At 35.0% G+C, this 13,693-nt stretch overlaps 1 protein-coding gene across 1 annotated transcript in view; it reads right to left on the reverse strand.

The window, feature by feature from the left end:
- BRWD1 (bromodomain and WD repeat domain containing 1) overlaps positions 1–13,693 on the reverse strand; it is a gene marked incomplete at its 3' end in the record, with an annotated part of 48,440 nt that overhangs the window by 2,064 nt on the left and 32,683 nt on the right. Inside the window, exons 27-36 of the mRNA XM_009697203.1 lie at positions 13,390–13,451; positions 9,354–9,509; positions 8,945–9,065; positions 7,172–7,297; positions 6,435–6,510; positions 5,143–5,187; positions 4,364–4,510; positions 3,070–3,222; positions 2,624–2,793; positions 811–1,046 (exon numbers count right to left, since the gene is read on the reverse strand). Coding sequence (XP_009695505.1) covers positions 811–1,046; positions 2,624–2,793; positions 3,070–3,222; positions 4,364–4,510; positions 5,143–5,187; positions 6,435–6,510; positions 7,172–7,297; positions 8,945–9,065; positions 9,354–9,509; positions 13,390–13,451 — 1,292 coding nt within the window. The remainder of the gene's footprint in view (positions 1–810; positions 1,047–2,623; positions 2,794–3,069; positions 3,223–4,363; positions 4,511–5,142; positions 5,188–6,434; positions 6,511–7,171; positions 7,298–8,944; positions 9,066–9,353; positions 9,510–13,389; positions 13,452–13,693) is intronic.

Raw genomic sequence — 13,693 nt, forward strand, 5'->3', positions numbered from 1 at the left:
GGGAATTTCTGTCAAGGTGAGGTATAGGGGAAGAAGGAAAAGACAGGAGGGTTTTTATGTCTCAGGGAACTTTCGTCATTAGCTAATTCTGGATGACAATTTTTATGTAACATCTATGAGTGTATAACCTGTGTTTTATATAGTACCATTTACCAAATATACTACATTTTCCTCTCAAATAAGAGACATCCATTCACTACAATCACTTTCCCAGAACAGCTGCTTGAAATGAAGAAATTCTATTATTCTATGGTAAGACTTAAGAGCATCTAGTGACCATGTAGTTAGCAGGTCAACTTTTTCTTATCAAACTTACTCAATTCAGCTTTGTTGTGAATCCTCATATAAAAGCTGCAAAAAACCCACCATCCACTTGACTGCAAAATGGATATACAACCAAGACAGCTCTACCTCTAAGAAGCAAACTATTCTATTTCCGCTTAGGTGCATATATTGTATATAGCTTAGGTGCAAGCTTTTTCATTGATAAACATTAAGTAAACGTACCGCATTCTATGGGATTTTAAAGCGGAAATTTCTACGTTTTGTACACAGATCTTTTTATAACATTCAATAATGTAGTAAGTGTCCAAACTTCATTAAATACACAAAATTCTGTATTACACAAAAAACAAACTCCATAGAAATCATCTAAAAGAATTTCACGTTAAAAATGCAAACCTCATTTAACAACTTAGAATGCAATTGCATGATGATTATGGTGATTAACAAGGAAAAGAAACATTAGTGGGCAATTCATAGATAAGATGAAGATGAAAATCCTCATCTGAAAGAGATTCCATTTCTGACCTGATGATAATGCAGAACAATTGGTTAGTGTTGTGGATCTAGCTTTTCCATTCTTTTCAAAAGATGCCAGGCATGCAGAATCAGAGGATTCACCGGAGGAACTATGGTTGTAATTGCTAGCATTCGTTTTATGGCTTGCAACACAGGCGGCTCTGCTTGAGGTAGGTCGAGTAAAAGAATCTTCCTGCTCAGATTCAATTTTTGCCTGAGACTTTAATGGTTTCTGCTTCAAATTTCTAGTGAAAGGGGAAAGAAGTAAAAGCAACACGGATTGTAAAACTATGAGAAATAATGACAAATGTGAATTTTAACAACACTTCTCTCTGAAACCATAACTAATCGTATGCCACACGATTTTAGATTTATGGAAGAGTAGTTCAATTTGTGAGCTAACATGGTGTGGGACAATTTTAACTTTGACCAGCATAAGCATTAAGTACTTTCATTAAAACAACAGCCTACACTCCTAGTGAAATTATACAAGAGGAGACATTCCTTCTCTGCTCTGAGAAACAAAGAAGCTAATACCGAAATGCCTTCTCGACAGCAATGTCCTCTTACTGTTTACCAGGAAATTGCAACAGCAGCCTCAATCTCTGTTGAATTCCCAGTCTCTTGCTAATTGCACATAAGCCTCAAACTAAGTGCTATGCATACTAACATCATTCCACAACAAACTGAGTTCCAAAGACACAAAGAAGGTGTATCTTTAGAGAAAGTTTACTGTCTAAAATAAAATGTGTCTTTGTAGAGAAACTCACCGATTCAATTCTTCCTTACTATACATGCTAGAGTCCTACACGCAGTCCTAATAAGTCACTTCTTTTCACATTTAGAACTATTTTGTCAGTTGCTTCCTTACAGTCACAGATTTTTTGATATACATCTAGGTGCACAAGATGTATATGCTTTTTGCTATCCAAACACTCTCCCAAATAGTCCCAAACCTCAGCCCTGCTGAGCACCGCTGACTTGTAAACAAGTCACATACTATTCTTCAGATATGAGCAGAAGTGTTGTTTCAAAGGAAAATTTCTGCCTATCCTGATGTGTGTTTCTTTATTTCTCTGCGAAGAAATGAAAATGCGAGGAATACTCCCAGTAAAGCTTAAAGGTCATTGCCAGGTATGCCTGTAGCGTAATCCAACATACATGCATAATAGAATTTGGAAATGTAGCAGTAATCCACTGATATTTTAAGAGAAGAAAGCCAAACATGGCAGAAAATGTATTCTTAGATTTTATTTTTTTTTCTTAAAACTCTTATTCCTATCCTTTCACTGCCAGAGAAGAATGGCTGGACAGTAGCAGAAAGATATAAGCTCAGTTTCAATGATTTCCCATGTTTAGCTTTTTTATCTCACTTCATCCCATATGCAAATTAAGAATATAAGAGTTAATCATGGCTACAGTAAGTGAAAATTTCTATAAATTTCACATGACTTTCTTCTGTATGTGATAAAACACATAATATATACAGCAAGTAAATCTTTGTTTCATTCCTCATTATTTCAGTCAGATTAAATACTGATTTTCTGACTGAAATATTTTTTTTAAAAAACCAAACAAAAAAACAACAAAAGCAAAAACCCCAACCTTCTCTACTCTTCCAGTCCCTTCACTGTTTCACAGCCAGTTTTATAGTATAAAAAAACCCGCTTTTTTTTGTGTCTTTCCTATTGTGAGAGAAGTAATTATAAAAAGCCTCACTGGAGTTAGCTAACCATTTTCTCTTCTTCATAAACTAAATGTGACAGTCAATATGAATATTAGTCAGCTCTGATATAGCTCTACATCTTCATAATTTGGTTACCTGAGCATTTTGGTAGGATGCTGCACCGAGCTTTGATTATGAAATCTTCTAGTAGACCTCTGTTTTTTTCGTAGTTTTTCATTCTGTTTCTGACCATTTTTGAAATCTGAAACAATTCTTCTTATTTTCTCTTCAAACAGTGCTGACAATCTCAAGGTCATACTATAAATCTACGTAAGGAAGTGGCTTATATTAAAAACAGAACTTTTCAGCCAAGAATAACATTTCTAAAATTAAAAACTGTACAGAAAAGAAGTAGAAAAAGCACAGCACACAACCCTATGTAACACTAGATAAACAAGAAATGAACACATTAAATATTTTTGTCATACTTCTCCCCACTATCTATGCAACCAGCAGCTTTATCAGAAGTACTGATAAACTAATTCCAAAATAACACCTCATTTCATTAAGACAAACATAAACCCCCCAATATTGACAGCTACCTTTGACCTTTTGTTTGGAGTATAAGATTTTGCATTACTAAATATTAGTCTTATATCTTTGCACAGTTCCATTGGAGTGTCGTAATTTCCAGCTTCCAGAGTTTCTTTCACTGTACCAAAGTCCATCGGAGTGTCTATAATATCTCTGTAATCCTAGATAAAACATAAGAAAAAAAGATTCAGGAAGGTACAAAGGAAAAACAACACCTTTGAATTTTATTTCTATAATTTAAGGGTAGCTAAGATGACCACAGATTATCTTCACCATCAGCTGAAAACAGAAGCACCTATCACAGCAGACAGCAACACTTTTGCTGAGATTAGTTGATTTAAAGTCTCCACTACATTATCCCATACAAATTCTTTCTCATTTTCAAGTTCATCTTCAGAATTTCTGAATGATCAAGAGTTGATACAATGTAACATGCTTGCACATGCAGATTGCAAGTTTCAATTCTCCTGAGTTTCCTCCATAAAAACTACCCAGTAACAGTAACATGCAAGTCAATGTTTTTATCGTTAATCAAAATGAGAAATAAGACTGCTGTGAATTGTCATGTAAGCCTTTCCCTGACACATTTTACCACGAGAAATAAACTGATCTGTTTAAAAAAAAAAAACAAAAAACCACAAAACAACACACCTCTATCTTTCTCTCCTGTTAATGACTTTTAGAGAACCTCAGGATGCTTTTAAAAGCTGAAGTGAGACTCAAACTTAAGATGTGAAGTCCATAGTAAAACAATGGCATGCTGGTTAAGAAGTTTTTTCCTTGAAAGTTTGTTGGATTTTTAGACAAAGAGAGACCAAAGAGTTAGCAAGAATACCATGAACAGCTAAGAGAAAGAGAAGGAACGAATCAAGTTCATAGCTCAGGCTCAAGTAAACAGGTTTTGCAGATTGTCCCTCAAGAAACTAGTTTTAATTAAGAACATGTAGATTTATCTAAAATTATTTCGCTACAAGGGACAGTAAGAAAGCAAGCAAAAAAAGATTGTGAGTGGTTTCAAACCATATGTAACAAATCAGGATGTTCAGAGACACCATCATGGCTCTACAATTGTTTTGCGTTCTGTGTTAATATTTTGATGGATGTTATCTTGATGCAGTAGAGCATAGAGCTCGTAGTTCTAAGTACATGGCAAAGCAAATTTCTTTCAATGGTTCGGGACTAAAGCCATAACGTGAACAAGCAGCTCCAAGAGCAATATGGAGATCTTCTTATGGTACCAAATGCTAAGAGAAAAAAAACAAATAATATTTACACCTCACAAGGTTAATAAGATCAACTTACGGGATACTGATCCAAATCAACCGGTTGCCTGAAAGGTTCAGAATCTTCACATTGGAAAATTAAATTCAGCAGTTCCATACACTGCTTCTTCCAACAGTTTTCATCATAGCCATTTTTCACATTTTTTCCTTTTTTTAAGCCCCGTCCCTTGGGAAAAAAGTTAGAAAAAAGCATTATTGAAATGTAGGAACAAAAACTAAACCTGGCAATGTCTGAATTATTTCTGTAGCAGAAAAATGCACTTCCAAACATACTGTTTTATAATAAAAAGGGTACTATACTAGTAGCAGATTTTTTCCTTATCTTTATTAATAAACTTCAATACATCATACAATTTTCTTTTACTATCTTTCAAGGTATTTTTTATACTAAATAACTACAGCACACAAAAATATACCTTCTGATACCAAATTATTTTCAAAAGATTTGAATAATATGCATCACTCAAAATATATATATTTTTTTTTCCAAGCATGTCATCTGAATAATGCTTTTATTTCAGTATCATATAGGTAACAGAAAAAATTGTGACAATGAACAGCACTGGTATCAAACTCGTAAGATTTTCCTAGACAACTATACAGAACAAGTATAGAAGCATTAAAACAACAAAGATCTATTTAAGCAAAGCTTTTACTTCCATAATACCACTGGAAAATTCTGTTCTATGATTGTTATAAAACCAAGCACCACTCCCACAGAATTTCAATACAGTTTGTTAACCAAATTTTCCTGCCAGACCTGATTTGAGTATATATGATAAAGAGTAGCCAACTCACTTTTCTTCTTCTATATGATGTTTTCGGAAGACATTTTTCATCATCCTGCACAAAATAAGATCAAGCATCTTAAAAATTATGTATGAAAAAAATAGGTAATGGGTGCTAAAGTGTCACTAGATTTGATACTGTGGTAAAAACAGATTTTTATTCTAATTTCTCTCAATAAGACAGAAGATGAGAATATCAAAAAATACAACATAGCCTTTGATAGACTTGGAAAGCAAGGATCCTAGATACCACCACTACAGATTCCTGACTCCAACTCTTGTCCTTAATACGAAGGAAAAAACACCATCAGAAACTGCAATGAGAAGATACCCATCAGCTTTGAACCCCAATGAATAAAGATTATCAGTAATTCAATTCACTGATAATTAAAGTCAGAAAACTTTCTGATTTTTGCTTGACCTAAGTTTAGGAAAAGTCATCTTGTGATCAACCTATTTTTGATAAAAAGAAAAACCTCACAATTGGAAGTACTAAGGTGATGCTGAAGTAGTGAGATAAAAATTTAAAATTACTCAATGTAATTTCTTCCCTACATCTTAACCTGCAAGGGCGAGCAGCTACTTTGCAACTTTATGAAGTCTTGTTAGTAAATGCCAAACTAGAAATCTAAATTTGAGACAGACATCAGTTTGGGCAGTTTTGGGTATACTATTAATAAACATACAGCACTGCAGATAGCATTCACTGCATAACAACAGAGCACATTTACCTCTATCAGATTTAAGATAAATACACTTTATTAAATACTCAATGAGGCATGCAAATCTGAGGCATTATTCATATCGTGGTATATAAAGAAATCGAAGTTATCACTGCAATAGTTAGACAACTTGTCAGCTTTTAGCATTTATGACTATATGAATGACAATTTTGACCTTAGAAATAACCAGATGCATATAATTAAAAATACAATGCAAGATAGCTATTCATGCACTCTTGAAATATTTATGCTACATTAACGCATATTAACATGCTTCAGAAATACAGTGCCACTCAAAAACCACAGAATTGTTCTAGCTGATGGCACACATAGTACAAAATGCGTATTTGTTATACTTCTTAACGAATATTGACAACTCAAAATTATTTTAATAAAGCATCTCCTCACATCATTCCCCACATTCATAATATGTTCCATATTTATATTAGCTATGTAAATGTACAGATACACACAAACATCTCTATAAAAATCATTGAGCAATTTTAACATAAATATTTGAAGGCTGGTGGTATCTTCTTTCCACCATATATTATTGGAATTATCCTCAAAAAAAGCTTACCAGATCAGTATCAAGACAACCTTGTTCATCATCAGTTGTGCTACATAGTTCAAAAATGTTTGTACAGTCCTCATCACTGTAATGCAATTAAATCTCTGTTACTGAAACAGCAAAAACAGCTATCATTTCCTAGATTAAACCCAGCCACAACCAAAAGCTACACATAAACTGGAAGACAGTAACTAAGAATTAAATGAAATATAAAAATCTTAAGATGATTATAATATTAACAAAGCAATGTTACGTCCAAAAAAATGCTGTGCTATGTATTTCAGAAGAAGTGAGGGAAGGAGGGTGAAATTAGCATCAGGGACTTGAGCGTGGCCTTCACACCTCATCTACCTGCAGGAAGAGTGCCAATGCTAGCTTCGTCCAAAATAAACCCCTCAACTGAACCAAGTCAGACAAGCTGCAACGGGAACTTGTACACATGTGCTACACAGCATAGAGCTTTATAGGTTGAGCTACTTTCACGTCAACTGACATTTTGACACTATAAATACCAGAGAACGCTACTAACGGAAAAGGTTAAAATGTCTCTATTCTGAACATTTAAGTATTTCCCCAGTTAAGATAATATTCAAGAAGAATTATACCTCTGTCCTGCAGTGTATTGAAAAACAGTAAGAAATCAAAAGAAAGCAGGATTCACAGCAAAGGGATTTAAGATGCTTATACTCTCCCACTGTTTAAGAGCATGAGTACTCAAACACTATTTAGATTAAAATGCCACTTACTTGATAAACTTTAAGAGCTGGGTAGTGATCTTTTTTGCAGCTCTAGCAATAGCACTCCCAGGTTCATTGAAGGTCCTAGCATTGCTTTCAATATATCTTACTTCCCAAACCAATGCAGAGATTCTCCTTAAAATTTAAAAAAAAACGCAAACAAACAAACAAACAAAAAAAACAACACACCTTTAATGTTAAGTTGAAAAGTTTCAAAACCGCAAAAACTGTATCTTCATAATTTTCTGTCCACATTAGATTAAGAGAGATGTCCTTTGTTTTAAGTCTCATTAGACCAATCTCAAACTTTTCACTGACATGGAAAACTGAAGTATGTGTGTATGTACACATATACACACACACAGACACACACTCATTCAAGGAAGCAAAACCAACAATGCACATCTTTGCTCACTCATTTTACAGCTCATCATTGCTAATTCATCTTCAGAAAGTTTGTGCAATTCTAGTACACTTTGGATTCATTCATAAAATTCAGTTCATACAACTAGACAAGTAAGCACTAGCACTTGTTACCATAAATTATAAAATATCACTGAAATAATACCGAGGATTGTGGATTCCCTGGATGCGTTAAAAACGCATGCATTTTTTAAAAAGCTTACATTTGACATTATTCAAGAGGAGAGGAAAAAATGTACTATTTAACCACGACTGTAAACTACAACATTTATTCTGGAAACATCAGAAGTTGCTCGTCACAAAGCCCTGTCAAATGGAACACAAGTTGTGTAGTATCTTGTAATTTTTAATAAACACAAGGCACAAGCAAATAAAAAAAAACAGAGTGACAAGAAGCTTAGTCTAACTACATTTTTGAAGACATCTCAGCTATGATATTCTTTTCTGTCTTCCCTCAAATACCTTGCTTTGAGGCCACCTGACCAGTCAAAGCAGTACCCTCTGTAAGACAACAGATTTGTAGAAACTGCTACAAATTAAAATGGTAACTTGATAGAAATCAGCTAGCACAACTATGTAATCTCATTTTTGTCATTCATTTTTCCAATTCTTTATAATTGTGAAGCAGACATACCCCAAGTCTGCAGCTCTTCACCTACAGAATTTCAAACTATTACCCAAGGCATTATTTCAGTCTTATGTAGGAGGAAAACAACTATTAATGTCTCTTCACTATATTTACAGACATAAGTCCAGATGAACACCCTTAAATTTATCCATAGCTCTAAAATATCCAGCACATCCAGCAAATCAGAACTTTATCATCACTACAGCTTCTTCCCTCTTTCTCTATCAGAAGTTTTTGTAATTTAAAATGTTGGTAGTAATATTTAACATTTCACCTCTGTGTTTATGCCCATTTCTGAAAGTAATAAGCACTGAAGAGCTTAATCCTCTTCAAGTTCAAAGTAACTGAGGTACACCACTTCAAAATCTGAATTAAGTCTTCAGCACTGAAGTAACTTCAATTCTTTTTTTTAAATATCTATTAATTTCGAATAGTAAACTTCTCAAAGAAAGAATGTCAGTATGTATTGTAACTCTGAAAACAGTACCAATATAGGCTGAAATCAATTTGCTTAAGAACTAAAAAACTTAATAAAAATGAATATAATGTTGCAGTTGTCAAGCATGAAAGTCCTGCTACAAAACACTACTAAAGCTGAATTCAGGTACTGGACTACCAGTTTTCAGAATGTTTATAAAAAGAATTAATTGCTCTCCTTACTAAAAGTTTAGATCTTATCACAACGGACAAATTCAAGGCCACATTCTCCCGTTTCTACTGCTGGTACTAACCTGTAAAATCGGTTAGCCAGTCTTGTCCGAATAGTGTTCAGGTCTGTTGGATAAGCAATCACGGTACAGTACTTGGGATATGTACACAGGTCAACAGGACCAGCAAAAGCTGCTGAAATGTCTGTGAAGCAACAGCAAGATTAATTAAACTATTTCAAGGCTTGTATGCATATGACAACTGAGCCAGGTATTCAACTGCTATGTATAATTATTCTTGATAAAATCAATGATATATAAAAATACAAAAATATCAGTACAGACAAACAGGAAGTACTGCCCATAAAAATGTATGAACATTTACAGTACTTTATCATAGGGAATTTTTAAAGGATGCCATGGATATTCCAGGGATCTGTTTATAAATGCAACATTAGCAGAAAAGTACCTAAAGCTTAGATTACATGCTCACCAAGAGTCAGAAGCTGATCAATACCACTGATAATCCGTTCACACGCCTCATCACGAGATCTCATCCCCCATTCCCCTTCCTGGGGTCTGTACAGTAGCTTCTCCATCTCTTCAAAAGTCACAGAAACACTCGCTCCTAATTCTTCAGGCTGATCAACTGAAGAATAAAGAGGAAAGGGTAAGAAGTGAGAACACAAAACAAGAAACTTAAGTACTCACGCTTATTAAACACTCATATGCTCATAACTGACAAAAAATTCTTGCCTTAAAGTGGAGTATGATGCTAAGACTATGGGGAAAAGTGCACAAAATGCACACAACAGCAAAGATAGCCTTTATTTGCCTTTTCTGCAGTTCTGAATTGCCAGAAGACTCTCTCCTCTCTTCATCTAAGCACTAGACTTAAAAGAGCACTTAAACTCAGAAGAGTTGTTACATGCTTTTGTTTTAAACGCATGCCCTAAACTTCACAGGATCATACCTTAGTTTAATGAGTCAATCTGTACCCCAACCTTTAAACATGTGCAAGATAGGCAATATACTTTGTGACATCCTTCCTGGTATTAACAACTGTGATCTTTTGGATATTTCTAAAAATACTTGTTTTGAACATGGCGGATTAATCCTTTCAAAGCAGTTAAGAACTAACAGAAAAACAAAACTGTGGTTTATGTTTCTGTGGAAAGAGTCACACTTTTAAAGACTAATGCAATCTGGCCAATGCAGAATGCCTGAGTAGATAATGTGTTATCCCTGGATATCTCTCCCCCTCAACTCCACAGATTTCTTTTTTAGTACATCTGCAGTTTCTGCACTTTCATTGTTTTTGAAAGGCTAAGTTCCTCATTTCATTTCAGCACTTGAAAAGGAACAAGCATGTGAAGGTTCCTGATCAGACATTGTGGGTAGGCAAGATCACTTCTTTGAACTGATTGGGACGACTGGAATTAGCAGATAAATTATTTTTTATTAGCAGATACATTTAACAGTATAAAGCATGCAGGCTTACAGCTGGAAACTAAGAGTAAGACTTCCATTAGCATCCAAAAGTCTGTCCATTAAAAATGAAGGCAAGAAAGAGGATAGGGTCCTTGTCACTGTTACGATGACTATAATTGATGAATATGTTGTATGCAAATTCTAAAATATATTTCAGCTACCACTACTGTAGACAAAAAAACATGAACTTTAGTGGGGGATCTTCTATGTTTACAAAAAGGACTATTTTTTCCTTCAGTTGAACAGGGTTAGTCTTAATAACTCAAAGTCATTTCTAATTCTCTGTTCATTATTGCATTGACAGAGCCCTAATACTATTTGTTATCCACTGAAAAAGTACTAAAGATCAAGCAGTTCTTCAAGAAACAAACAGCTAAAATACAAAAAGGTGCTATGAAAAGCTGAAAGGGCAGAGGTTACTCACTTCAATGATCTTTCTAACTCATCTTCGAGCTGCAAAAAATTCTGCAACCAAACTTCCTAAAGCCAACACTAAGAGAAAGCAGCAAGTAACGCTTCTACACTTACATAGGGTTGTATCAAGAACTCAACATGGTATCTGGTGGCCCATTGCATAAGCGCTTAAGAGGGATTTTCTTCTGCAGGAGTAAAAACTAAAGCAGAATGACAGACCAAACCAAACCAAACCAAACTCTGTCCTTCTCAACAAGCATGTAAAGACCTCTACTTTGTGTTCTTTGCAGCACGCTGGTACATGTGACATAGAAGACCCGTCACAACTCCTGGCATGTTTTTTATAAACATATATACACAGTATGACCATATGGTCTAATCTTCAGGAGTAAACAGGTCACAGGAAGCTGAACCCCCAGAAGGAGGGTTGCAGTGCTTGCAGTACGGGTACAGCCAGTTAATATATACAACAGCCAGTCCACACCAATAGTGGTTTAGTAAGCAGGCCACTGAAAACTGAACTTTCAGGTCCATACCCACCAGCTTTTCCTGGTCTTGACAGCATTGTCCCTGACCAGACAAAAGTTTGGTATCTGATACTGTATCTTGATAATCATGAGACAAAACTTATGCTTACAGGATATGAAAGGTAACAAAAGCTGTGACCTGCTAGTTAGTGCAACTTCAGTGCTGTTCTACTCACATGCCTCTATCTTAGTAAACTGAATTAAGAAGAAATATTTTGAGAGAAGTGGCAAACACAAGGTACAATTTCAATTTGATCTCTAAGTCGTTCAACTGAAAAAAGGAAGAGAAAGCAAAGGAGACCCCTGTTTTATACTATGTTGTTAACATAACAATGCTTTCTAGAAATGCACAAAACCTTTCTCTAAGAGCTTTACTTCCCTACAGAGTGCCACTTTCTGCCTGGAAAGAAAGGTAGAAAATAAGGAGTTCCAGATTGTCTTCAGACAATTTTTGTTTTTCCTCTAGCCTCATGGCTGCTGTGGTACTTATCGTTGACCTGTGCAGAGGATGTTCTTCTCAATTCTTTGACCTTGCCCACAAAAGACACACTAGCTTTTAGCTTTTTTTTTTTTTTTTTTGGGTGTCCCTTCCCAGTTTTCCTATGGTGAAGTCATAGCTCCTCAGATCAATCAAACCTTAAGCTCTTAAGACAGCAGAGTAACAACTTACCAGATCAAAGAAAGAAGTTACAGTTTGCCTCTGGTATAGCCAGTAAGTGATGACTTACGCATATAGTACTATCCACACTTAAATTAGCATCTGTAGGATGTCTCTGTCATTACACTGCCAGTGTAGCAATTTCAAGAATCCTAGTCCCTTTACACTATCAAACTTAAGTGGTTGAGAACACTACCCTTTGTATGTCAATCCACAGGAGGAAGAAGTGATAACTAAAACACTGATACAAATAGGAACATAAACCATAGTATGCAGCTCAGAAGAAATTGCTACAATTTGTTCTGTTAACAAAATTAATCTTCACTTAAGTTCACATGTAAGACTTCTGAGCCTCTAACACTGTCCCTCAGTGACATACATGAGTAGCATTAACCAGTTCACGATGAATAAGAAAAGCTTCTGTATGCTAGGAGACAGATGTTGGTGATGAGAAAATGGAATTTTCAATTACACCTGCGTGCGTGTGTGTGCAACCAAAATCCTGCTGATTACTTGTTTTCTATAAACTAAAACGTATAAAGATTTCAATTTCAGATTTTGACTTCAGACTGCTTTGCAGAATTTGTCATCACAAAATATGATCGAAGCAGCCAGCTAACACTTTGAAGATTAGACAGTCAGGTGGCTACTGAGAACATCCACATGTGTAGAGTATACTCGTATTAAAGAAAAAAAACATAGCATAAGCCTTTCTGGTGACTGGGAAACAAGCCAACTCCTAGCAAAGGGTATTAAGAAAATTAGTACCTTTTTGACAGCTTATTCAGTAATACTCTTTCAGTATTTCACAAACTTTCCTCCCTCACCCCAGCTGGTACTGATAAGCACTGGAAAACTGAATTGAGTAAACCAGGAATCCAACAGTTTCATTTATGGTTAATTTGGATTTGACCAGCAAAATTCATAAATTGCTGGTTTTAAAGTATATACAGTAAGGATTTGCTGACTGAAAATTATTTTATACACATTCTTCCCCCATCCCCTTATACTACAATGTATTACAACAAACTTGGTTTTTTTGAAACTTGAGATGTTTTTGAAACTTGACATTTGGAAGTAGCAGGTTTTATTGCATAAGCCAGAGCTATGTATTTAAATATTTCCTTCAAAATTCCTCTGGAAGACACGAAGGTAAAATACAGGTATATTCAAGGTATTTCACCAAATCTGATGCAAGACAGTCTTTAAACGCACAAAAACACCCTGCTGACATTCTCTGTAATTCATAGGACAACTATTACCATATCAGTTCCATCTGTTAAGTAGACATGCACAATGGATACTGTACTCAGACAACTCAGTGGCAAGAGTCACAAGAAAGACAGAAATCATCTAAAGTCCACTACCTGCATGAAGCAAAGGAACAGGGAGGAGGGAGAAGCACATTAAACTGTTTTATTAAGTGAGATTCTACCTACCATTATCAGGAACTGGTTCCATGTCCCATGGGCTAAGCTTTTCAACTTCACCGTTGTCCCATCTGATTCACCAAGTTAAAAAAAAATAAAAATTTAAAGTTATCTTGACTCAGAAGTATTCCCTCCAAGCATATTTAAATCAGTGCTATAAGTATATTTAAATCACAGCTATTTTTAGGTATTAAGAAAATATACTGTATAAACACGCATATAAACAAAAGCATTAGCTAGTAATCAGCTATCACCGTGCAAAAAGGAAACATTCTTCATAATGAATTTCAAATTTAAATTGTGCTCCTGATTT

This window comes from Cariama cristata, unplaced genomic scaffold (assembly GCF_000690535.1).
Source record: "Cariama cristata isolate BGI_N322 unplaced genomic scaffold, ASM69053v1 scaffold43413, whole genome shotgun sequence".
Lineage (NCBI taxonomy): Eukaryota > Metazoa > Chordata > Aves > Cariamiformes > Cariamidae > Cariama > Cariama cristata.